Source organism: Ambystoma mexicanum, chromosome 13 (genome assembly GCF_040938575.1).
Source record: "Ambystoma mexicanum isolate Mex_15411 chromosome 13, UKY_AmexF1_1, whole genome shotgun sequence".
Classification (NCBI taxonomy): Eukaryota; Metazoa; Chordata; class Amphibia; order Caudata; family Ambystomatidae; genus Ambystoma; species Ambystoma mexicanum.
In genome coordinates this window covers 658,690,798-658,716,601 of record NC_090938.1, presented here as the reverse complement: position 1 = coordinate 658,716,601, position 25,804 = coordinate 658,690,798, and the positions used below count along the sequence as shown (strand labels likewise).

Here is a 25,804-nt window from a genome sequence, read left to right as displayed (position 1 = left end):
CTTCCTAAAGTGGGGCAAGACCCAGATCGACCTGTTGCGGTGACGAAATCCAAGTGCCAGAGGTTCACCAGCAGGTTCTACCAGCCGAAGAGCATGGGGGACGTGTTCTCCTTGTGGAAAGGCCTGTTCCTGCACATGTTTCCTCTGTTGCCCCTTCTGCTGCGAGTCGTCAATCGACTCAAATGGTGCCGGTGCAAGATGATCCTTGTCGCCCTGGATTAGCTGAGGCAGATTTGCTACCTGGACCTTCTCAGCCTGTCCACGTCCCCACCGCTGCCAGTGGTCACAGACCTGCTCACCAGAGGGGACGCAATCCTACATCCTATGCCTCAAGCCCCTCATACATTCTGTGCAAGACTGTTTGCCTCATGGCGATCACCTCTGCCAGGAGGGTAGGTGAGATCCAGGCTCTACCCGGCAAGCTGCCTTATTTAACTTTTCCATGAAACCAGGGTGGTGCTGTGGACGTACCTCTCCATGCCGAAGGTTCAGTCGGAATTCTATCTCAACTAACATTTGATGTCTCAACCCCACCAGACCCGGCGTCTTTGTTGCCAGCTGAAAGGACTCTGCACTTGCTGGATGTGGCGCGTGGTCTGAAGTGTGGCTCACACCGGAAGACTTCAGCTTTTTGTGAACTCTGTTCCTGTCAACCACGGGAAGGCTTCCATCTCAAGGTGCCTCTCGGGCTGCATTGCTCACGACCACTGCCTGGCCGTTCAAGAGCTCATTCTACCAGCGCCATCGCTGCAACAGCGTTCCTGTCTGGTGTGCCCCTGCTGGACATCTGCAGGGCTGCTACGTGGAGGTCTAAGCACACTTTCACGAGATTCTACTGCGTAGACGGGGATTCCAGATGGGAGTCCAGTGTCGGCCAAGCAGTGCTGCGCAACCTGTTTGTTTGAAGGTGAGCCTGATGAGGCGGGAAGAGTAATTGCTTCTGTTGAGCCTTGGCACCTGCCGTGGTTGAGTATGCATGTACTGCTATGTATATATTCATGAGCATGTGAATCCATGCCAGACCCCATGTTGGCGAAGGACCAAGTTACTTAACTTTAACATTTGCTCTCCAGCATGGATTGACATGCGAACCCTCACTCATGCCCCTCTGCGGCGGCTCTTTGTCATACTGCCACTTTACATGCTACCAAATCTGAACATGGCTGCCAGAGAGGGAGTGGGCAGTCATTGGCTGGGGCCAGTATGACCCAGAGCTCAGTGAATTGTTTATAGGAGAAAGACCGTTTGTAAACGAAAGTGAACTGTTTTTCTTTTACCGAGGATTCCCGGCTTGATGACATGGAATATTCATGAGCATGTGAATCAATGCAAACCCATGCTGGAGATCAGTTGCAGGTAACTTGTTCATTTGCCACTGTACCTTCTCACAACCCAGCACCTTCTCCAGACACTGCTAGTTAATCTATGCATAGCATATGATCTAAGTAGATCCACAAGCCTCATAAGGGATACATTACTCACCGTAATCTTAATACTTTTATCTGCTTAGATTCACATGCGCCCACCCTTCCTGCCCTGTGGAGTCGAAGGTGTATAGTTGGTTTCTTGCTTTATTCACTTATCTGCTTTATTACATCTGTACTCGCGCTACACTTTATGCTACCTCCTGTCAGAAACACAACCATCTGAGGGACTTCGACGCATGAAGGACCATGGGTACAGTGGACATCACAGTAGGGGATAGTATTACTGGCACGACCTGTCGACTTCCCTTTTTCACTTTGGAAAACAAATGTAATACTCTGTAGCTATCTCAATTTCAGCCTATGCGTAGCATATTAATCTAAGCAGATACAAGCATCAGAAATACTATTACGTTGAGTAATGTAGCCCATGTTTCTGCAATACTACTGTGCTTCTGTTCTTGAGCACACCATCTTCAGTGCCCATATGTCCTCCAGCATATTTTGTACTCTATCCACAAAGTGTATGCACTATGAAGCCCATATTCCCCTTAATCCACTGAATGGTGCAGGGAGAAGTAGAGCCGTTGTCACTCGCTAATTGAGATATGGAAGCAGTACAATTGGCAGTATTACTTTCCTCTGTAGTACTTAAGGATGTCTGCCCATACCACTTAGCAAAAGAGGTCCAGTCTGCCTACAATAAATTGCCTTGTGATCACCAAGTGAACAGCTGAAAGTTCCTGATACCTATGCCAATCACCTATTCTGCTCCCTACCCAGAACTCTATTGCTTAAATTTGCTTGCTCTAAATTTGGTTTGAAGCAATGTTAGGGTACTGGGAGGCCTTAATGACCAGACCTATTTGATCCAATGTTGTCTGTAGACCTGTTTTGCTTGCACCTGGTGGAGTCTAATGTAATGTGAAATAATGATGTATGTTCTTGCCTGGCTTCATTTGACTGAGCTCAGAACAACTTTGCTAGTTTGATGTAGAAAGAGTTGTTGAGTTTTATTCTAGTTTTGTTGTGGAATCTACCAAACTTGTTTGCTTTTTTCTAGTCTGAAAGGCACTTCATAATGCAGGTCGTGTGTGAAGCAACCCAGTGTCCAGATACAAGAGTGAGTATGATGTGTACCCATTTAGTGCTTTATCTTGCAAGTGGGATGGTGCATAAAAAAAATTGCAAATGATTAAGTATTTCATACTTGGTGGCCTTGTTTGTTCCATTTACTCCACCTCCACAACCTGGTCAGAATGTCACACTAACTTCGCTAATTGTAGGAAGCTTGCTGCTTCCTGACAAATCTGATTCTTTTGTGTATTATTTTGTGATCAAAAGAGCACTGTACCTGCTTGTAAAATACATACTTAGTTCTTAAGCTTGCAGTGGTGGCCTTAATTTGAAAATAACGTGATCCCTGCAATTTAACATGTGACAGATGTAACTGCTAGGATTACATATCGGCATAAACATTTTAGACAAACTAATCCAAAGTGCAGATGTATTTGGTTGGGCTCTTGTCCTAGAGCATTGTGCCTACAGCCATACAGGTTCCTCTTCTCCATATGTGGCTGCATTGTGTAATTCTTGAGTGTCCTACGACCTATGGTCTTTTCTCCCATCAGTCGGCAAGTTCCAGGTTGACTGACCTAGAACTTCAAAGGTATTCACATGTTAAGCAAGTTTGATTTTCAAAGTGTCTTTGTTTTCTGGTTGTGAGCGCTTTCTAATTTTCAGCGAAAAAATCCATTCTTCTATTTCTATAAATCTGTTAGGAGGTTCTATGGTTCTGTTCAGACCCGAAAGACCTGTTGCTGTACCTCACAACTGATGCATGCAACTAGTCACTTGTTACTGCACTTGCTCGATCCGAATGTCTGTCACAAGGCCTAGTATAGTTCTCCCTTGTCCCCCCCCCCCAATACCTCCCTCACTTTGTCTTGTGGCACCTTGAAATACCATTTGTTTATAGGCGCCTTATAAATATCCAATGAAATGTATGTTCTATGTGATTTTCTGATGACTAATGCACAGCCAGCGTTCTTTTCGCCAGTATAACTTCACTCTTTCTCTGCAGGTGCGAGTTGCTGCCTTGCAGAATCTCGTGAAGATAATGTCCTTGTACTATCAGTACATGGAAACATATATGGGACCTGCGCTTTTTGCAGTGAGTAAATCAACTTCATACAAGCTTCAGGAAAATGACTGACCGTGATGGCTTGCCTTTCATATCAAAATTTCCTGTAGCTAGTGGACGTTTTTGTGACAATTGACTAACTCGCGAGATGTGTAAATTGGTTGCATGTTGAGATGCACTAAGCTGACTGTACTTTGCAGAGATTTGCTTTTTCTGGTTTTGTTTGCCACCTTTTGCTTTGACCTAGAACTGTTATTGCTTGGTTATTAGTGTGTGGAAACAGTGCAATTCAGAGCAGATACTACTTTTCTGGAGCCATGTTTTAGCTTGGGTAATCGCCTACATTGGAAAGCAATGTAATTCATTCTCTTTTTATAGTTGACAGCCTTATACTTACTAACTTTAGCCATAGATATTTGAGGAAAATACCTGATGTGAAAACTGATAATTATGCTAGAGTTCAACACATCTTGGTGTATTTTGAGTTAACTGGCTCACCCAAAGATTATGCATTCTAGTTTCTGTAGATTGGTTTTATGAACATTTATGGCATTTAATGGTGCAATAGAGAAGTCTGATAGTTTACCACCCACTGCTACTGAAGAATGCGAGAAGGACTCCACACAGATGCCCAAAAAAGTATTGTCAATGACTGCTTAGGGATTTTAAGATGACTTCTGAACATGAAGGGCTTATGCAGCATATGGCTAGGTGTTGGCAGCTGCTGAAACTAAACTTATGTTGCCTTCGTCAAGTGACCGTGTTTGGAGATTTGTTCTGTTCTGGGCCCCCCACCCCATTACCGCCCAAACTGCCATTGTTTAGCAGTGGGCAACTTTAAAGAATACCTCCTAGGTGGATTCGCTCACCCCCACCCATTCCAGCTTCTCTGCTACCCCTGCACCCTACTTGTAATACTTCGTTCCACCCCCTTGTACAGCATTGACTGCCTGCTAGGTTCTATAAAAATATCTGTGGGCCCAAATGCCTGGTGAGTTTGTTTGCAATTAAGTTTCTTTGTCCATAGATAACTGTAGAAGCAATGAAGAGTGACATAGATGAGGTGGCGCTACAAGGAATCGAGTTCTGGTCCAACGTGTGTGATGAAGAGATGGATCTGGCCATAGAAGCGTCTGAGGTAAGTTTGGGAAGGAGATTTGCTGGGTTTGCACAATTTTAAACCACATCCTACAGTTTATTGATTTGAGCAGTTTTTATCTAAAACACAAGATGCAAAGTAGTTAGGTGTAGTACTGCGCCAGAGTTAATCACTTCAACCATGTATAAACCAAATGGATTTATTGATAAAACCCCTGCTCTTGGATACGTTAGTACAGTCCTAAGCTAGCCTGGTTTGTCACCCTTACTAATCAACATCCTCTAAATGGTGGCACGTGCTACTGTTGTCCATGACTCGGCTGTGTCGAGACGTAGCACAGAATTCAAACTATTTAAAACCAATTACCCTGTTTAGAAGTACAGGTTATTGTGTTGGTAGCAGTGAGGTTAACTTTCAATTGCTAGTCTGTACATCCTGACCTTGTTACTTAACAATTTTAGGCGTTAGCAACTTCTGGTTCATCAAATATATCCCAAGTATGTATTTTTTTCTGTATGTAGTATCGCTTTATTAACACATGGGCTAGTGGTTGCATTACTTGTGTATAGTTAAAAATTGCACGTTCAGTGGGCCATTGCCCATGTACATAAATAATACATCTTGTGAGATGATGTATTGTGGTTAATCCTTGTAGCACAGTGTGTGCGCGCCTGTCTTAGGGCAATAGTCACGGTATCTGTGGAAAAAGACCTAAAGTCCAAGGTGCAGCTATTAAAGATGTGCGCTTCTATATTCTTGTGTGGGTCTTTATGCAAGTATCCTTCTTAAGATGAGAGTTGCATATGTATCCGGATGGCGGTGCTCTGCGTGTGGCGCGGTACTACACCAACTACTCATTTTCATTTCTCCTGAGTGAATATCTGCCCTAGTTGGGTATCTGCAGCCTAGAACCTATGTACATGATATATATTTAGCTTACTATATTGGATCACCATAGCGGCGCACAGACATACTATTCACTTGGGCTATTTATACGAAACATTTTTGCTTTTTTATACAAAAGGTTACACCGGACTAGTTTTTGTACTTTTTGGATGCAGTATATCCCATGAAGCCACTATGTAATTTCACATGCTGTGCATAGGCCGACATCTAGTGGAAGCTGCAGAGGATTCGGTTTTGAAACTCGAAGGGGCATCGATAGGGCGTGCCAGTAATACTATCCCTAGTGTGACGTCCACTGTACCCATGATCCCTCACGCATCGAGGTCCCTCAGATATTTTTTTTCCCCGCCGTTCTAGAAGGACACGTATAAGGGAGTTACTCTTTTAGCGTAAAACCATCGACGTATTTCAATTAATTATTTCTAGCCTTTTCTTCAATGACCTCCAAAACATCACGCTGGTTAAGACCGATAACTGCCTGTCGAAAGACTATCGCAACAGACTGTCGGCCTTGGAAGGCCAACCCGGGCCTCGGCCCAGACAGTAGGAAGAGGGGGAGGGTCGGGTCATTTTAGGATGTATAGACCCGCTTTCTACACTTTTTTCACCCAGCTGCCATAGTCTGTAGTTATGGGGAAAAAAAAAAATTCTGCCCCAAGTGCAATCGTACATTCCTGTGGGTAGACCCACATTTAGTCTAACTTGTCTCTCGAGACCACGTTGAATCTTGTCGAGTGTGTAGGCTCTTCAAGCCGAAGATGTTAAAGGACCGCTCCACAAAACGCAGGGCCCACTACGCCAGGCAGCTCGAGGCCATGGAGGTAGAAGGCGCCTTTAGTGATGGCAGCAATGCTGCTGTTTCGGATGGCGAGGGCTACTTGGTAGCTTCAGCTACCAAAGCGCAGGCCCCCTGACCCCAGAGGACAGGCCGGCACACCCGGCAGCGCTACAAACACACACACACACCACTAAACAAATAAACCATAGTCGAGACTTGACACATGGGTCGAGTGATCGACAACGTTTGACACCCAGGGAAAAGTCTGTTTAGTCCCTGTCCTCTGGGGACTCTCGCTCGATCATGGCACGACAGGGCCCAACCGTTGAAAGACGGTAAGGGTGTTGCCCGTAAAACTCCATCCGAGGGGCTAGTACAGTTCTAGAATTCTATGACCCAGAATCGGGAGCACAAAGATCTTTTGTAGAGGCAGCTGACCCTCAATTTGATGATACAGCAGACACTTATTATGGGGATGACGAGGACCAAGAGGCTGACCCAGAGGCCAATATGTACTCTAGACTCCTGTTGACCAAGACACTCCTATTGATGATCAACCCCTTCTTAATGAGGTGCTAGGCATGGCTGCTGAGCACTTTTAAATTGACACCCAGGAGGGACAGGAGGATAAGGACTTTGCGGAACAAATCTTTGGGGACAAGAAAAAAGTGGCGCAGTTTATTCTGCTATTGAAGTCAGTGCAACAAAGGATACTATTGTCCTTTAGAAGCCCCGAACCTTACACGGGCTGTAAACCCACGTTTAGAGAAACTATTTAAACCCGCACCTTCAGACCCATTATATATTCGAGGACAGCTGAAACCAGACTCATTAGTTGTGACTACAACTAGAAAGAGTGTGGACACCCCCCTTGCTTCCTCGAGGCCCCACTCGACAAGGAAAGCAAACAGATTTATACCATGGGTAGAAAGATCACCTCCTCTGAGGCTTATCGGACCAGAATTGCGAACCGTTGTGTGTAGTGTTGCCAGAGGGTACTGCATACTAACCTAACTAGATTACAGGTGTAAGCAAACCAACCTTTGGTATAAGCTTGTACTACAGTTTTGGTAGCATGTTGAGCAACCAGGCTTATCTCAAGAGGGGGAAATGTGAGCTGTAGTGAAGTTGCACAAAAATTCACAGGTATTCAAATAGGCTTACACTCCATCAGTTCAATTATAAAAGACTCATTAGAAGGAGGCAAGCATATAGTAACACACAAATGTACTTCAATACTGTACACTAAAAGGCAAAGGTTATTAGAACACAAGACTACAATTATTCTTAGACCAAGCAATACTTTTGAGTTCACCAGAAGATTAAATGGACTAGGCCAAAGTCAATGGGCTAAAGTTTTGGAAAGGATAAAGCAGTTCTGGTAGTTCAACGGAAAAGTCTCTGCACAAGTTCGTAGAAGTAGTTTGTGAGAAGAATCCTATGTTGGGTAACAAGCTGATTAGGCCGTTGAGTTGCAAAAGTTTCAAGCACTTTCACAGTGAGAGGTAACTTCTGTCTTGTTTTACAGTACCTTACAATGAAGAAAAAGGTGCAGCTGATGACTTCTGTTCCTGCACATCTAGTTGTTCCTGGGCCTCAGTTGTGGGGTACAAGAGGGAGGACATCGGGGGACTCCTGCACTGGGACTGGTCAAAACTCTCAACTGTCAAACTTCAATTTCAGTGGCTGTTTCAGCTACCGCACTGGTAACGCTGGTCCTGGCTGTCAAGGTGGGGACTGTCCTTGCTTCAGAGGTCCTGCACCCAGCTGAGAGGGGGGGGGGGGGTCAGGCTCGGTCGGTCTGATGTCTTTGGAGTCTGGAGGATCTTCCAAGCGCTTCTGGCCAGCTTAAAAGTAACTCACAATCTGGTGACCCACTCCCTGGCTCTAAGGTTTCCTGCAGCTCTGAGGAAATGATACCAGCTCCGAGATGGGTGTCCTTGGGAGTTGCTTGGTCCTACAACTCGTCCTTGGCAGGGTTTCTCTGTCGATGCAAACTTGGCGATTCGGACCTGCAGCAGGGTTTCACCGGGCCAACCAACGGCCCAGGAGTTGCAGCAGCCATCCTCTTCGAGCTCTTCTTCGGTTCCTTCTTTCCAGTGGTCGACTCTGCCTTCCAAGCCAAGAGACACCTTTTATTCAGTTCTCTCCCATTCATTCCAGCCTAGCTGCCACTCACCCAGCAGGGTGGCTGTCCTTGCCGGACAGCCAGCCAATCAAGGAGTGCATTTGGGTCTCCTAGGAGACTAAGCACAGGGAGTTTCGGGCACCTCCCACACTTCCTGCCTACCCCAGACCCTCTGGAGCCAGAGGCAGTCTTCACTCCTGAAGCCTACCAAAGGCGAATGAACAGAGACCAAACCAGGTTTGGCACGCAGAGAAACTCTAGAAGGTCCTTTCCACAAAGACATGGCGAAAAAAGACTAGGAACCATTTTAGCAACGATGGCTGGGCACCATCTTGAAAAACATGGCTCCTGTAATTTAATGTTACCAGAGCTACGAATAGTTCACGTTCGGGGAAAAATCATGGTAGTTCGTTGTAAAACCACTGCCACTAGCCTTTCTAGAGGAAAGGGTAACATTTGACTGTTACATGAGTAACTAGACATGGGGGATGCTAAGTAACCCCTCCAGCACACCATTGTAAGATTGGGTGTGCTGAGTCTAGCAATGTACATGGGTAAGTGAAGGCCATTTCACTCCACTGTTCTGGGAAACAGTAGATGATCCCAGAAAAGGTATTTAAACCTTGGGAAATCGGAAAGACTTCCCTGTGCCACTGCACTGAAGGTGCTGTGACACAATTGTAAAATGTGATGCCTATGGAGTTGCTTAGACTCCATAATCAAAGAAACAAACACAGAAAACACATTGGGACTTTGAACTTTTCAAATCAAAATGTAGCAAAAGAGCTGGAGGGCTCTAAGGTGGGAGGAATTGGCACATTTTTGAGAATTCTTCCCAACATGAAAAATGAAATACTGCAGTATTTTCCAGGGGAGCTCAACTGTCTCGCAGACTCATTAAGCAGAGATCCCCCCTACCAGAGGAACGAGAGTGGTGTTCGTCTACACAAAGGTGTTGTAGAACACCTTCTCTCAATGGGGGTTTCCCCACAATACTTATTCGCCACAAGCCAAAATAGTTAATGCCCAGACTGAAGGGGTCGGAAATTTGCTTACGCTCCCCACCACTCCTCATGAGGAAGGTGGTCAACAAGATACACAAGGAACCAATGAGACTTATCCTAGGTGCTCCTATGTGGGCAAGACAACCATATCTGTGCAAACTGGCGATGTGCGATTCCCATCAACTTCCATGCCAGTACAACCTACTCACTCAGCACGAGGGACTAACTGTGCACCCACAGCCTCACTCAATGAACTTGGCAGCATGGCTCCAGAGTTCGGACAACTCAACCTGCCACAGAGATGCATGGATATCTTTAAGAAATCAAGACAACCAAACACTAGGCACCGTTACTTTGACAGATGGAGGTGATTCATAATTTGGTGCCAGTCTAAACAAAGCGACCACATAGAATGTACTCTATCCCACAGTCTAACTGATATGCTCAATTTGCTAGACGCAGGGTTAGTATTCAACTCCCTAAAGGTCCACCTGGCGGATTGATTAGCCTACGAGACTTACCATAATAAGGTCTCATAGTGGAAAGTACCATCAAAGCATTCATGGAAGGAGGAAAGAGACTCCGCCCTCAAATCAAACCCGCCGCCAGGATGGGATCTCAATGTGGTATTTGCTAAGCTCATGGGACCCCCTTTCGAGCCTATGCACCAGTCTAGTCTCAAGCACCTGACTTATAAAACGCACTTAAAACTGCCTTAGTGGCTATCACTTCCATATGAAGAGTTGGTGAAATTCAAGCCTTGTCCGTGCAGAATCCTTTCTTTGTACACAAAGACGAGCTGGTTTTACATACTCGCCTTAGGTTCTCCCCTAAATTAATCTCAATTTCATGTAAACCTGTCAATTGAGCTCCCGGCTTTCTTCCAGGAACCCATCCGCTCAGCTGAGGTAAAACTCCACACTACATTTGAGGAGAGCGGTCCTCTACTACGTAGACCAGACGGCTAAGAAAAACCAATTGTTGGTCTCCATAGCGCCAGGGTGAGATGGTGACCGCATTTCAAAGGATGCCATCTCTAGGTGGATAGTCGGATGTATCCAGCTGTGGTATTCCCTATCAGATAAAACACTGCCTTTTACGCCCCAGGTCTCACTCCACAAGAGGCACAGGAGCCACCCTGGCTTTCATTGCAAATGTCCCCTTAGACAGTATTTGCAAGGCAGCTACATGGAGCTCTGTACATACTTTCAGTACTACTGCATTGATGCTCATTCCAAGACAGATACACAAGTGGTTCTATATTCGCTCATGAACCTTCTCTCATCCCACCTCCTCCTACTGACACTGTTCGCGAATCTATGCACAGCATGCGATCTAAGCAGATTCCACAAGCCTCAGAAGGAATACATTACTCACAGTAATCTTATTTCTGATGCTTGTTAATCTGCTTAGAATCACATGCTGTGCATATGGTCCGACATCCAGTGGTAACCGCAGAGTATTGTATCTTGTCTTTCGGGGGACCGAAAGGGGACGTCGGCATAGGCGTGTCTGAAAACACTATCCCTATTGTGGCGTATGTAGTACCCAAAATCCCTCACGCGCTGAGGTCCCTCAGATTGTTTTTTTTCCGCCCAGATAACTGGTCGCCCTATAGCGGAGCTCTTCATGAGGCATTGTTTAACTTACCGAATTGTCGGTTTAATCCCCCGTTAAGTCACTTCGCCTATCAAGAACATCTTTGACGAAGACTACGGGGGTACCGTCTACGGCTGTGGATTCCGGCACCTAAGTTCCGGCGTTCGGACCTCCACGTGGTCGGGCCTTCTGGCCGGCCTACACGGGCTCGGGGTTTGCCATACTGCGATGTCTTTCCTCTTTTCCACTTCTTTCATTTTTGGTCTGGTCACCCTTCCCTTCTGCTATGGAAAGGACTCAGTTTAGATTCTGCCCTCTGTGAAGGGTCAGATATCCGTGGAAAGACGAGCACACTTCGTGTACGCTTGTCTCCCCCTAGAGCACTAAAGCAGTGTTCGGCGTTAAACTCCTAAACCTAATCCCTTAAGGAGCGCCGGTTGAAGCGGTGGGCCGCGTACGGTATGTCACGCCGTGGAGCCTCCCTCCCCTGCTGCGACACCAGCCGAGAGTGACGGGGGTACATAGGATGACCAAACGTCCAACGCGGACGTTGTAGACCTTGAGGCGGACGATTCTGGAGCCACCACGCCCGTCCCCGACCCTTCCAGGCTCGACTCCGGTCTTGCTACAGGGACCACACCCGGTGACAGGGGCGTACAATCGCACTGCACAAAACACACAACCTAAGCGCCCTCAGATCGATTTGATCCGAAGCCTTCTACGCATCTGCAGCAGCGCATGACTGGGCTTAATAAACATAACAAAGGCGCTACTCCCCAAACTACACACGCCGAAGCTTCTGAACAAGAAACTGGAGTTTCAGGGTTTCCAAGGCCCGTGCAGGCCCTCTAACTACGGGTAGGCCTCTACCCGAGAAAATCATCGGATGCTTTGTCCTCCGAAGATTCAGTAAAAGTATCAATAGGATTGCTACGGCGGTGGGCCTAGTACCGGTTTCGCCCACAGTTTATGGGCCAATCCGCCGAAAGGTTTTCCACGGTTTTGGAAGACTATCCTGAGGACTCTTACAAAGAGAGCCAGGTACCCCTCTCAAGCACCCTGAGGAGATCTTCTGAACGCCTTAGGGCGGAGGACCCGGTTCCTGCTCAGCTGGGTCCATTTGGGCCATCCAAGTGGACCACGGCGCAATTTGAGGGGTACATGGATCGGCTGGAGCAGGTTTTCGGGGCTTCTGATCAACCTCCGCCGAAAAAAGCTCGGGTAGACCCTAACCCTAACGCACAAGTTGCCCAACACCTAGATGTTCAACACTATGTTGATTATCAAGAAGATGTCCAGAAGGACACGTATAGAGACATCTATACAGAAGAAGAGGAGACTTCTTTTCTGGACAATTATGGGGAAGATCAAGGCGCAACGGACAACTGGGAGGACACCCAGCAGGACAATCGCAATTCTGATATCGTTTGCCTCGACTCTTCCCCCATCCACACTGGTTCGGCAAGCTCCCCCGGTGGATGATCAAATAGCTTTCAACAATACGTTGAAAAAAGCAGCGGAATTCTTTAAAATTGCCACGCTTGAGGCATTGCCTGAACAAGATTTCGCGGAAAACATTATTGACAAGCCTCCGGCAAGCCAGTCTATCCCTCTCTTGAGCTCTGTAACGAGACGGCTGGCCCCTTCTTTACTCGCACCCGCTCAGACTAGGGCTGTGAACCCAAGGGTCGAAAAACTCTTCCGGCCCTCCTCCACCAACCCGCTTTATATCAAAGGGCACGCAATCCCAGACTCGGTGGTGGTGACCAACACTCGCAAGAGAGCAGGGGTTCCCCTTGCCACGGGAGAGTCACCCCCGGACAAGGAGTCCAAATGGTTGTATGCCTTAGGCAAACGGATCTCGTCAGCGGCTGCTTATACCGCCCGGATTGCCAATAACACGACGTTACTGGCAAGCTATGGTGACGCCCAATTGAACCTACTCCAGGAAGGCCTCCAGGAGGTTCCGGAACCGACCAGAGCCAAGCTTCTCGCCATTGTCTCGGAGGGCAAACTTGCAAATCAAAATGTTGTAAAGAATACCCTGGACTCCGCAGAGACAGCAGGCAGGTCTAGCACAGGGTACTCTCCTAAAGACACGCGTGGCTGCTTATGTCAGGTTTCAGGCCTGAGACCCAGGCATCCATCATCAATAAACCCATAGAAGAGGCCAACCTCTTCGGGAAGGCGGTAGACTATGCGTTGGAGACAGCCAAGAAGGAGCATGAGACTATTAAATCGCTGCACCAGATTTCCCAAAATCCCTCTTCACAGAGGGGCAACAATTCTCGGCGGTCCTTTCGAGGACAAGCCCGCGCCGCTCAAAATAATTTTTGCACAGACAACTTCAATGCAAGTCAACCAGCTGCAAGCCCCACTTTACCCCCAGAGGCGTCAGTAGCGCAGAAAGATTAGAGGCAGAGGCTCCAATTCCAGAGGTGTCAACCTCGGGTCAGAAATGACCACCAAGTTCAGGTCCCCTCCCATGTCTCCCCGGTCGGGGAGATTTTGGAAAGATGTTAAAGGCATGGGAGGGGATAACTTCAGACCAGTGGGTATTAAAGAAGGTTGCCCACGGTTATTGGATGGAATCCCCCCCGCCCCCCACCCCACAGTTCAGACCGCCGAAACATCGATGCCTTTCACCGCTTTCACCGGAAGATCTGCAGATCCTGGTCCAAGAGGTGGAGGCGCTGCTGGGAAAGGACGCCATCGAAGCCGTCCCGGTTCTTCAGGTAAACGAGGGTATTTATTCAATATACTTCCTTGTACCCAAAAAGGATCTCACCCTGCGTCCTGTTCTAGACCTGCGCCCAGCGAACAAGTTCATAAAGCCCCAGAAGTTTCGCATGGTAACATTTCAAGAGGTGATCCCATTGCTAAAACAAGGGGACTTCATGACAACATTGGATATGAAAGATGCATACTTTTCATATTTCAATGCTGCCAGCGCACAGAAAATTCCTAAGTTTCGTGATTCAGGACAAACACTACCAGTTCAAGGTACTCCCCTTCGGCATAGCCTCGGCACCACAGAGGTTTACCAAGGTCCTGGCAATGGCAGCAGCACACCTGCGCAGACTTTCAGTTCCAGTTTACCCTTACCTCGACGATTGGCTCATCACGGGGGACTCGTTCGTTTGTTTTTCGAACACCCAAAAGACAGTAGACCTACTGTTCAGCCTGGGATTTTCTATCAACGGAAAGAAATCCAGCTTAGTCCCCAGCCAAATAAAACAGTTCCTGGGGGCTCTAATTCGCACGGAAGACGGTCTAGTCTTCCCTTCCAGCGAGAGGGTTCAGAACATGCTCTCTCAAGTTCCTCAGTATGTAGCCAGTCGGGAGGTGACGGTACGCAAAGCTATGCGTTTGCTAGGGATGATGGCGTCATGCATATACTTGGTCCCCCATGTGCGGCTGCGCATGCGTCCCATGCAAGAGTGGCTCAACAGCCAGTGGTGTCAGGCCAGCGGACAATGCGAAGATCTGTTGTCTCGCCAGCCCTCGTTCTCTCTGCAGTGGTGGTCGAGGGAAAACCTTTTGAAGGGGAAAACCTTCACCCCTGCAGTGGAAGCCACTCTCACGACAGACGCATCTCTCACAGGGTGGGGGCCCTCATCTGCTTCAACAGACAGCGCACGGAGTGTGGTCCCCTCAGGTAGCGTCCAACCATATAAACCTACTGGAGCTACTAGCAGTGTTCAAAGCATTGAAAGCCTTTCAGGAGCAACTGCAAGGGAAGACGGTGCTGGCCCTAACCGACAGCACAACAGCAATGTATTATCTGAACAAGCAGGGAGGCACTCACTCTCCAGGGCTATCCAAGCTGTCACAAAACATCTGGATATGGGCTCTCAAACACAAGATGTTCCTGATATCCCAACATGTTCCAGGGGAACTCAATCTTCTGGCAGACTTACTCAGCAGAGATTTTCCTCTGCCAGAAGAATACAAATGGCGTCTGCATGAAGACATTGTATCCAACGTCTTCGCAGAATGGGGGTTCGACCTGTTCGCTACTCAGGAGAATGCCCACTGCCCAGATTACGCCTCCAGGTACCCCAGAACCGATCCAAGGGGAACGGTCGCTGGATAACTTGGTCGGGGAAATTTGTTTATGCTCATCGCCCCCCCACCCCGGACTCCCCTTCTGAACATAGTGCACAAGATGCACCAGGAACCAGTCACCATGATTCTGGTGGCTCCCATGTGGGCCCGCCAACCCTGGTTCGCGCACCTGATGGAAATGTCCCTCTCCCCACCAGTCAAGCTGCCCTGCCCGTACAACATGTCTCAGGACAGGGTGGAGACTCTGCACCAATGCCCACAAACTCTGAACTTAGCAGCCTGGCTCCTGAAGTACTAGTTTGGACATCTGCAACTCCCTCACAGATGCATTGACATACTGAGGGAGGCAAGAAAGCTTAACACATGTTATTGCTATGCCAGCAAATGGAAACGTTTTGTCATTTGGTGCAGTTCCAAAGGCGTCAATCCCACCGATTGCTCGCCTTCACACATTGTGTTATATCTAACCCATCTGTTGGACTCTGGGTTAGTCTTCAATTCCTTAAAGGTTCACCTAGCGGCGTTGTCAGCCTACACCGCGTCACAGCAAAAGGTGTTGTGGTGGAAAATACCTGTGATTAAAGCCTTTATGGAAGGGGTTAAAAGAATGTATCCCCCATCACTCACCCAGCCCCTGGGTGGGATCTAAATGTGGTTTTAACTAGGCTCATGGGACCCCCTTTTGAGCCTATGCATAAAGCTAGTCTGAAAGACCTGACTTACAAGACAGCCTTTCTAGTAGCTATCGCTTCTATCAGAAGAGTTGGCGAACTACAGGCCCTCTCAGTCTTGGACCCCTTTGTTACAGTCCACAAAGATAAGTAGTTCTGCGCACTCATCCCAGACTTGCGCCGAAATTTATTTCAAAGTTCCATGTGAACCAGTCAAATCGAACTACCCACGTTCTTCCAGAGACCTACTAACATGGCCGAAAGAAGCCTTCACACACTAGATGTGCGCAGGGCAGTCATGTTCTACATGGATAGAACCAAACCACTGAGGAAAACTAAACAATTCTTTGTTTTAGTGGAAGCTGGTAGAGAAGGGGACCCTGTCTCTAAATCAGCAATAGCAAGGTGGATTGGCAAATGCATCACACTGTTAGACTCTTGCAAAGAGAGATCTGCCCTTCAAGCCTAGAGCACATTCTACTCGAGGCACAGGGGCATCCATAGCATTCATTGCAAATGTTCCCCTAGGGTCCATTTGCAAAGCGGCAACCTGGAGTTCTGTACACACCTTTACAAAACACTATTGCCTAGACACTCATTCTAGGTCGGATTCTCAGGTGGGACAAGCAGTACTAAGACACCTTTGCTCTACTGTTCCTTCTCACAACCCACCTCCAACTCTATGCACAGCATGTGATTCTAAGCAGATTAACAAGCATCAGAAGACATGCATTACTTACCGTAAAAGCATTTCTGATGATTGTATCTGCTTAGATTCACATGCGCCCTCCCAGCCTCCCCGCTCGGAGTGGAAGGAACATGGGCTTCTTACTACTTTCTCTCTTCATGTACTCACTCACTATAGCCTTGGGCTCCCTCATGGCAGAAAAAATACAATCGGAGGGACCTCGGCGCGTGAGGGATTTTGGGTACTACACACGTCACGATAGGGATAGTGTTTTCTATGCCGACGTCCCCTTTCGGTCCCCCGAAAGACAAGATGCAATACTCCGCGGTTACCACTGGATGTCGGACCATATGCACAGCATGTGAATCTAAGCAGATACAATCAGAAATGCTTTTACGGTAAGTAATGCATGTCTTTGCTTGTCTGCGTAGTCACATGCAACCCACCCTACCTCCCCTCGGAGAGAAGGCGCATGGATGCTTATGAACTTGTCCGATACATATCTGTTTGGATACAACTGTACTTGCGCTACCTTATGTCAGAAAAATAACAATCTAAGGGACCTCGACACGTGAGGGATCATGGGTACAGTGGACGTCACTAGGGATAATATTACTGGCACGCCCTGTCGACATCCCTTTTCGAGTTTCAAAAACTAATGCTCTGCAGCTTCCACTAGATGTTGGCCTATGCTCAGCATGTGAATCTAAGCATATACAAGCATCAAATACAATTACGGTAAGTAATGTATTCCTTATGATGCTTGGAATCTGCTTAGAATGCCATGCTGCACATATAGTCTGACATCTAGTGGAAATTACGGAGTATTGCATCTTTCTTTCGAAGATCGAAAGGGGACGTCTACATGGGTGTAACTGTACCACTATGCCTAACGTGACATGTACCCAAAAACCCTCACCCGTCAAGGTCCCCTCATTGTTTTGTTTTTTGCCCCACCAACCTAGTTGGTCGCCTAATGTGGAGCTTGCAAGAGTTAATACTGCTGAATTTGTCCCCACGACCTACAGTAGTCTAGTCTCCCGACTATTCTTGACTACTACTTTGTGGGATTACTGCCGCCGCAGACCTCCTCAACTGCTTGACTGTCGACTGCGTGGCCTCAGCCCTCCTGCCAGGCCCTTGCTATAGGGAGAGTGGGCCCTGGGTTTATTCTTCTCAAAGAATGGATATCCTTCCCCCTCTTATAGGTCTGGCTGCCGTTCTCCTCTCCTATGGAGAGGACACCCTTTAAATGTTGCCAGTCGTAACTGGAAGTTTCCTTTGAAGGACACCCATTGCTGTTGCAATCAGTGTCTTCCTCGACCACAACGAGCGCTCATGCAAGTCTTGTAAGCTCTTTTGACCGAAAAAAAGACAGGCAGACTAAAAGTGGGTGCCCTACGCTATGCAGGCCGAAAGAAAGTGGGTGCGCTATGCAGGCCGAAAGCCATTCCCCTGTTGGTGCCATTGTTTCAGACGAGGAATCCATCAGTAGCCATGGCTCCGAATTGGAAGCCATTGACCTTCGGCAGAGCCAGCAGGCTCCCAAATGCCCGTCCCTGACAGACAGGCCACCGTCTCAGTTAGGAGGAGTTTACACCCTGGCAAAAAGGGCACCCACACACCACAAATACAAAAGCACACAACCCCTAAGGCCTCTGTCGAAACACATAAAGCCAACAGGGCTGTCAAACTTCATTGACTTCTGAACCACGTGGTTTGGTGCCCAACCACCATCGCAGCATGCAAAAGGGTTTCCTCTGGGAAGGGCGTTCATCCTAAAAGTCGTCGACGCACTGACCAAAGGCGCTCGAGCACCTAAGGCCTCCAAGTCGCAGTCGGCTACGATTCAACTGGTAAAAATCTGCAAAACTCTTGCAGCTATCATTTTGGCAGCTACAGAGCACAAGGGTACCCCTCTTGTTGAGGGAGTGTTCTGAAACCCCTCCAACATCTCGAAGGCCTTATTAGGAAAATCACCCCCTTTTGGGCACCCTTTCCCACCGCCAGACCTTTCTGAATCTTCCCTATGGACTAGGGTGAGATTTGGGGCAATCTATGGACAAAATGGCCCAATTTATTGACTTTCTGACAATTGTATTACTCCCAAGAGATGGGGACTCCTGCCCCATTCCTTATAAACTGCCAAAATGCCCCATATCTGCACGGGGACACCAGGAGGATATCCCAAAGGACCCAACACAGGAGGAGACCTATGAGGACATTAATCCCTGTGCACAGGACACAGCTGATCAAGACCAAACTAGGATGAAGATCAGTCAATGGAATCGGAGGGGTGGGGGGGGGGGGCCTTGGTTATCCTCAACACATACCCTGACCTGGTCATTTGTCTAGATCCCGACTCCTTCACAGAAGGAGTCATCACCTGTGGACGACCAGATGTTCAATGTCATTTTAAAAAGAGAAGCAGATTATTTCCAGAGTGCAACACAGGAGGCAGCTCCAGAGTGATTTTTGGATATCCTCCAGGAGAAGCCTCTGACTAATCCAGCCCCATGCCCTTACGCCTAGCTCTTTCATTGTTGTCACAATCGTCTCACACGGAAATTACTCTGCCAATCACCTTACCCACTATACATAAGGGTTCATACTACACCGGACTCCCTGGTGGTTACTACCACTCTGGAAACGGTGTGGGTTCCACTGTCATTGGCAGAAGTCACTCCAGATAAAGATCGTAAAAAGATGTATGCCCTTGGTAAACAGGTCACTGCCTCTGCGGCTTACTCTACTAGCATCGCAAACAATACCACTCTCCTGGCAAGCTACAGCAATGTCCAATGGGGCCTAGTCCAGGGTGGGATCAGGATGTCCCAGAGCCCACCCGATCACACCTGGCGGTTGTGCCTGAGGGCAGACCGGTTACTCAACATATTAAAGAGCGCGCTGTACTCTGCTGAGACCGCTGGCCGCACCCTAGCCCTGGGGACTTTACTTGAAAGACTTGCCTGGTTGAACTCTGGCTTTAATCCTGAAACCTTTTTGGGAAAGCTGACGATGACCTGGAGACTGTGAAAAAAGAGCACGAAATGTTAGTCGCCCAGCCAGATCACAGCTAAGCCCTTCCACTAGCATGGAAGTTCCAACTCCTGCCGGTCCTCTCGTGGTGGCAATCTTTTCCGCTCTCACCATGGACAATATGGCTCACTGAGTTTTCCTTTGGTCCTCCGGCCAATTCTTTTAACCAATATCGGAGGTCCCCGCAGAGGCAGGAACTATACTCCTAGAGGCTCCCTGGCCTCCACCTCAAATCACTTTCCAGTTCGGGTCCTCTCCCACGATTGCCCAGTCGGGAGTGTGGGGGGGGTCACTTGTCATTCATTCACACCTGGGAGGGAATCCCATCCGACGAGTAGCTGTTAAAGACGGTCCCACGGCTACTGCATCGAGTATATCCACCACCTTGATGCCACCAACCGAACAGCAGACTCCTGTCGCCAGAACACCTGCACAGCCTGCTGGAAGAGGTGCAGTTCCTTCTGGAAAAGGGCTCCATAGAAGTCATCCCCATTCCCCAGGTAATCAAGGGTATTCATTCAGTGTAGTTGTACCCAAAAGGATCTCACCATGCTTTGTTTTAGACCTGCGCCCAGCTAGTGCGTCAAACATCACATTCAGAATGACAACACTGCAGGAGGTGATGTGACTGCTGCAGCAGGGGATTACATGGCCACATTGGACATGAAAGATGCATACTTTAATATTTCAATGTTGCCAGCGCACAGAAAGTACATCAAGTTCATGACACCCACTATCAGTTCGAGGTCTCCCCTTCTGCATTGCCTCAGCACCACAGGTTTATACAATGTGCTGGCGGTAGTAGCTGCTCACTTGCGCAGACAATTCTACTTTCCTTGGCAACTGGCTATAACAGGGATTCGTACAGAACATGCCAAATAACCAGAATACGGTAGACCTTCTCTTCAACCTAAGTTTCTCGATCAACAAGAAATCCAATCTAGACCCCAACAATTTCTGGGAGCTCCAAGTCGGACCAAAGACTGCCTCGTCTTCCCTCTAAGAGGGTCCAAAACATGCCATTTCAGATCCCTCGCTATGTGGCCAGTCACCAGGTGAAGGTACGCAAGGCCATGCAACTGTTGGGACGATGGCTTCCTGTGTCTACCTAGTTCCTCACACTAGTCTGTGCATGCGAGTGGTGGCTGCAGGATGACATTGTACTCAACGTCTTCGCAGAATGGGGCTTCCCAGAGATCGACTTGTTTGCCACTCAGGAGAACGACCAATGGCCAGATTACACTTCCAGGTACCCTCAGAACCACCCCAAGAGTAACATAACCTCATGGTAATGTCGGTCTTCCCTCCCAAGAAGCTGCCGAGCCCGTACAACATGCAGTCTCAAAACCAGGGGGAAACACTACATCCACGCCTGCACTCAACTTAGCAGCACGGCTCCTCAGGTCATAGTTCGGGCACCTCCAGCTCCCTCAAAGATGCATGGACATACTCTGATAAGCACGGAAACCTAACGCCAGACATTGCTACTCCAGCAAATGGAAGTGCTTGTCATCTGGTGTAATGGCGAGAGCATCAATCCTAGTGAATGCTCACCTCGTATCGTCCTGTACCAAACCCACCTGTTAGATTCAGGACTGGTTTTCAATTCTCTAAAGGTCAAGTTGACCACGCTTTCGGCATACACCACGTCCCAGAGCAAGGTTTCATGGTGGACCATGTCTATAATTAAAGTGTTAAAGATTTCAATCGAGCGATACACAACTTGATCTCTGCCTAGTATGTAGCGCACAATTTCATGCAGATTCAATTTTGTTTTGAGATGGTACTCCACTCAGATCACACCCCCTTTTCCAATACCCTGTCACAATGGACCATGAACCAGGCTGGGTGGTAAAATGCAATATTAATTTCTCCACATGGGGTCTGGCATGGATTCACATGCTCATAAATATTCCCAATCAGGCTGGGAATCCTCAGTAAAGAAAAATCAGTTTTTCTGTACTCTTTCTCCTAATAATCAATCACTAGTGTCTGGGTCATACTGCCCCAGCCAATGACTGCCCTCTACCTAAGCCCCTCCTCTGGCAGCCATCTTCAGATTTTTACAGCACGCTCAAGTGTTGGGAGTCCTTGTGCGATGGCTCTCGAGCTTTTACTTCATATTGTTTTTTTCAGAGAATTTTCTTTTTTTTTCTGTCAATTGAGCCTCAAGCTCCACAGATTCATCATCCGATTAAGAGGAACCCGTTTTTGGAATATTCTATGCCCCTCAAGGGCAGGTTTTCGTCAAACTTCCCTTCTTAGAGGATTCCTGATGAATCTTGAAGCCTACCCCGCATGGCCGAAGAGCAGGGAGACTCTGTGCCTCTGTTCAGGATCTGCCCAGGATGCAGACTACAGAACGTTTTCCTGGAAGATGGGCACTCTTGGTGCCTTTACTGCCTACAATTGGACAAATTGCAAGTGAAGGAGGACTTTGCGTTCTGCAAGGACATGTCCGCCCACACCATGAAGGACCGTCGCAAGCGGCTCGCTGAATGGCTGGAGACTAAGAACGGCAGGTGAGCCCCGGCAGCATACTTCTCCCAAGAAGAAATCTGAGCAGTCTTCTCAGACCCTTGAGGGCGCTCCGGCGACTGGGGCCCCACAGAAGGCAAACCACCAAGTCCGCAGGCACCGAGAGCGCCGTTGGTACGGGCTCCGCAGCAGCCAGGCTGGGCGGAGCATCGTCAATGCCGTCCACCACAAGCCAACGCTCCAGCTACGCTCCAGCTCAGCGAAGAAAAGTTGGAGCAACCGGGTAAGCTTCGGGAGAAGGCCTGATCGACTCGGAAGGAGAAAGCCAAGGCGAGCGAGGCACTGAACCCCACCCCCACACATGGTGAAGGCCTCAGACACACCGAAGGTGGTGAAGGCACAGGTTCACCAGGCAAAAGCGTCTATTGAGAGAGTGCTGGCATCCCTGGTGAAGGCCGCAGATGCAGGTTCCCAGGAGACATCTGCCAAGGTGAGGGGCGCAGTGGTCCAACTAGACTCAGATCTCTTCCAATGAGGAGCTTTCAAGCCTGACCGTGCCTAAGAAGGGTGTTGAGGCTGGGCCTTACGGGAAGGACCCCGATGAGGCGGATGGGGAGAGCGATGAGCGAACCGACTAGGAACGACAGGGTGGGGAGGAACCGGACCCCACGCCACTTCTGCTACTCCTGTCGCAACTGCCTCCACCACCGATGGACAGATCGTAGGACATCCTACAAGCTCTGCACGTCTGCGGCGCCTGGACCGGCAGAGGATCCACCAACTAAGACTAGTCCATCCTCTTCCACCGTACCTCCCCTCCGCCGAGGGACGAGACAGAGTTGGACACAGCGATGACGGGTACGGGCGACTGAACAGATCTCCCATCGCCGGCACCCAGAGCTTTGACTTCAAACACCCCCCCCCGATGAGATCGGATCCTTCCATGCCATGATCTCTAGGGCCTGGGAGCTGTTTCAGCTCAACCCAAAGGAAAAGGAGGGTTTCCTTTATCAGCAATGAGGCCAAGAGCAAGACTGTGCTCTCGATCCCGCTGTTTGACGACATTTGGGACGAAGGGCTGTCCCTCCTGAAGAACCCATCCTCGACCCCGGTGAAGAGGGGAAATACCGGGTTCCAGATTTTGCACCGATGTGCCTCAGCGCGGCCGTCCCTGGACTTGGTGGTCTCGGCAGCAGCCAGGAAGAAATCTGCACGGTTGGCGGCATCGACTTCCACCTCCCCCCGAATGCCGATGGAAAGAGGCTAGACGCCATGGGCTGACAAGCCATCTCATAGGCGGCAACGACCATTAAGGCGGCCAATGCTCTTGCTATAGTGGCTTGCTACAAAAGGGATCTGTGGTTTAAAATCGACCCTCTCCTGGACTTCCTCCCAGACAAGAGGTGGAGGTCCTTGAAATCCTACAAGAAGGTGAGGTGGCTTCAGACCATGCCACCAGCGTTTGCCTTCGCCGGCGTGGTTGACTCAAGGCCACCAACTTAAGTCTGAACGTCCAGGCGAGGGTATTGGACATGCCCATTGACAGGGACAACTTGTTCGGCAAGGCGGACGAGTTGCTGCAGGCCATCAAGGCACACTGACGGCCCCTGCCTTGGGCACACTCCAGCGACGGCCGTCCTTTCGGTCCTCCGGAGGCGAGTGACGGGTTGCCTCCAAAGGATTCGGTGGCAGCGCTTCTTTGTACCGTCAAGCGGCCCGTTCTTTGTCCCAGTAGGCCTAGGCCTGAGGGAATCGTCGCCAAGGGCCCCAAGGTGGTACGGCCTCGGCGAAGCAGCACTGAACCCGCCTTGATGTCAGGACCCCACACGAGCACCCCGGTTGGAGGCCGGCTGGCGAATGTGGAAGTCAACCTCCACTGACGTTTGGGTGCTGGATGCCCTGGCTCAGACACACTCTGGAGTTCCAAAGGAAGTGCCCCCGTTTCCCACCTGTGACCAGGAAAGAACCACGTTCCACAACTGCTTCTAGAGGTACGAGCGGTGCTGAAAAAGGGCGCGATAGAACTCGCCCTGAAGAGGCTCCGCGGTACTTCCTCGTCCGAAAGAAGACCGGCTGTTGGCGACCCATTCTAGAGCTCTGCCGCCTCAACAAATACCTCACATCCCAGAAGTTCTGGATGGTCACCCTTCAGCACGTGCTTGGACAGCTGGAGGAAGGAGATTTCCTATTGTTGCTGGACTTGGAGGATGCTTATTTCCACATCCCCATACACAAGGGGCATCGCAAGTTTCTGTGCTTCATGGTCCAAGGGCAGCACTATCAATTCAAGGCCCTTCCCTTCAGTTTGAAGTGGGCCCCAAAGGTCTTCAAGTGTCTGGCGGCGTGGCTGCAGGGGATACACATCTACCCCTATCTGGACGATTGGCTCATCCGAGCGATGTCAAGGGAACTCGCTGTCGAACACACAGCGAGGACAGTCCGCCTTCTCACAGAACTGGGGTTCTCGATAAACTATGCGAAGTCCTGCTTGGTGCCATCGCAGGACGCGCTGTTCCTGGGAGTCCGACTCAACACGGTGGCGCGCCTGGTGTCAGTCTGACAGGATAAAAGCCATCCTGGGCAAGGCACAACGACTGACCATGGAAGTTGCCAGTTGCAATTATGTAATCTATAACTGGTTAATTCTAATTGTAAACCATGTATTCTATGGCTTGTCTTAAACTTGTGAAAGGTTTGATTAATAAACAATAGCACAACAAATATATATTACTCCCAAAATGAGTGATGTAACATTAATTTCTGATACTTAGATCTTAGATCGCATGCTATGCATAGGCCGACATCTAGTGGAAGCTGCGGAGTATTTGTTTTTTGAAATTCAAAAATGGATGTCGAAAAGGGGCGTGCCAGGAATACTATCCCTATTGTGAAATCCCCTGTACCAATGATCCCCTCACGTGAGCGGTCACATACTTGCAGAGTGCATTTTGGCTTACAGCATTGACCTTTATAACTTAAGTTAGTACCTCAACCCTTTACCGATGCGGTTAAGACTCAAGGAAGACTACGAAGCTGACCGGCGGACGAAGATTTTGACTGCGCCACCCGGCCTTGGAAGGCCCTTTCGGTCTCGGCCTTACAGTAGGGAGAGTGGGGGTGGTCATAAACAAGTGTGTTCCCACCATTTTCGCCCAGCTGTCTGCAACAAAATGGAGCATACTCCCTTTTAAATTCTGCCCATCATGCAATAAAAATATACTTGGGTCGACAAACGCAGGGTGTGCTACCTTTGTTTACACAGACCAGGAAGAGGCTCATTGACGGGCCTGTAAACTGCTCCGACCCAAGACCCTGAAGGACGGGTGGACACAGCGTTGGGCCCATCACGCCATAGACATTGAAAGGGCATCCAGCGAAGGCAGCAACGCCGTCCCTTCGGACGGCGAGGGTGACGGGGAACCTCGCTGTTCCCCAGTGCCAGCCCCGGACCCCAACGGGCAGGCTGGCAGTCCTGTTATGGGAACACACCCGGCTGCAAGGGCACAAAACTCCCCCACACTAAACGCACTCCCCACGGTGGTGCGAGCTAAGTCGCATGCTGAGAGTTGACGACAAAGAGCAGATCTGCTGATCAGAAGTTCTGAGCGCCCGAACGGCCGCCTCACGACAAGCCCGCTAAAGACGTTGGACTCAAACCCCCTATTCCCCCCCTCCCCCCCAACCCGGCAAGTCGCTGCGCAAGCCATCCCCGCAGTTGAGACTCGACCTACACCCGGGGATAAGCCCAGGGAGTCAGGATTGGCCCGTTCTGCTGAAGA

General features: G+C 49.1%; 1 protein-coding gene across 1 annotated transcript in view; it reads left to right on the top strand.

Annotated features, from left to right (window-relative positions):
* KPNB1 (karyopherin subunit beta 1) overlaps positions 1-25,804 on the top strand; it is a 182,191-nt gene that overhangs the window by 91,400 nt on the left and 64,987 nt on the right. The window contains exons 6-8 of the mRNA XM_069634658.1: positions 2,488-2,547; positions 3,508-3,597; positions 4,595-4,705. Of these exons, the coding sequence (XP_069490759.1) occupies positions 2,488-2,547; positions 3,508-3,597; positions 4,595-4,705 (261 nt within the window). The remainder of the gene's footprint in view (positions 1-2,487; positions 2,548-3,507; positions 3,598-4,594; positions 4,706-25,804) is intronic.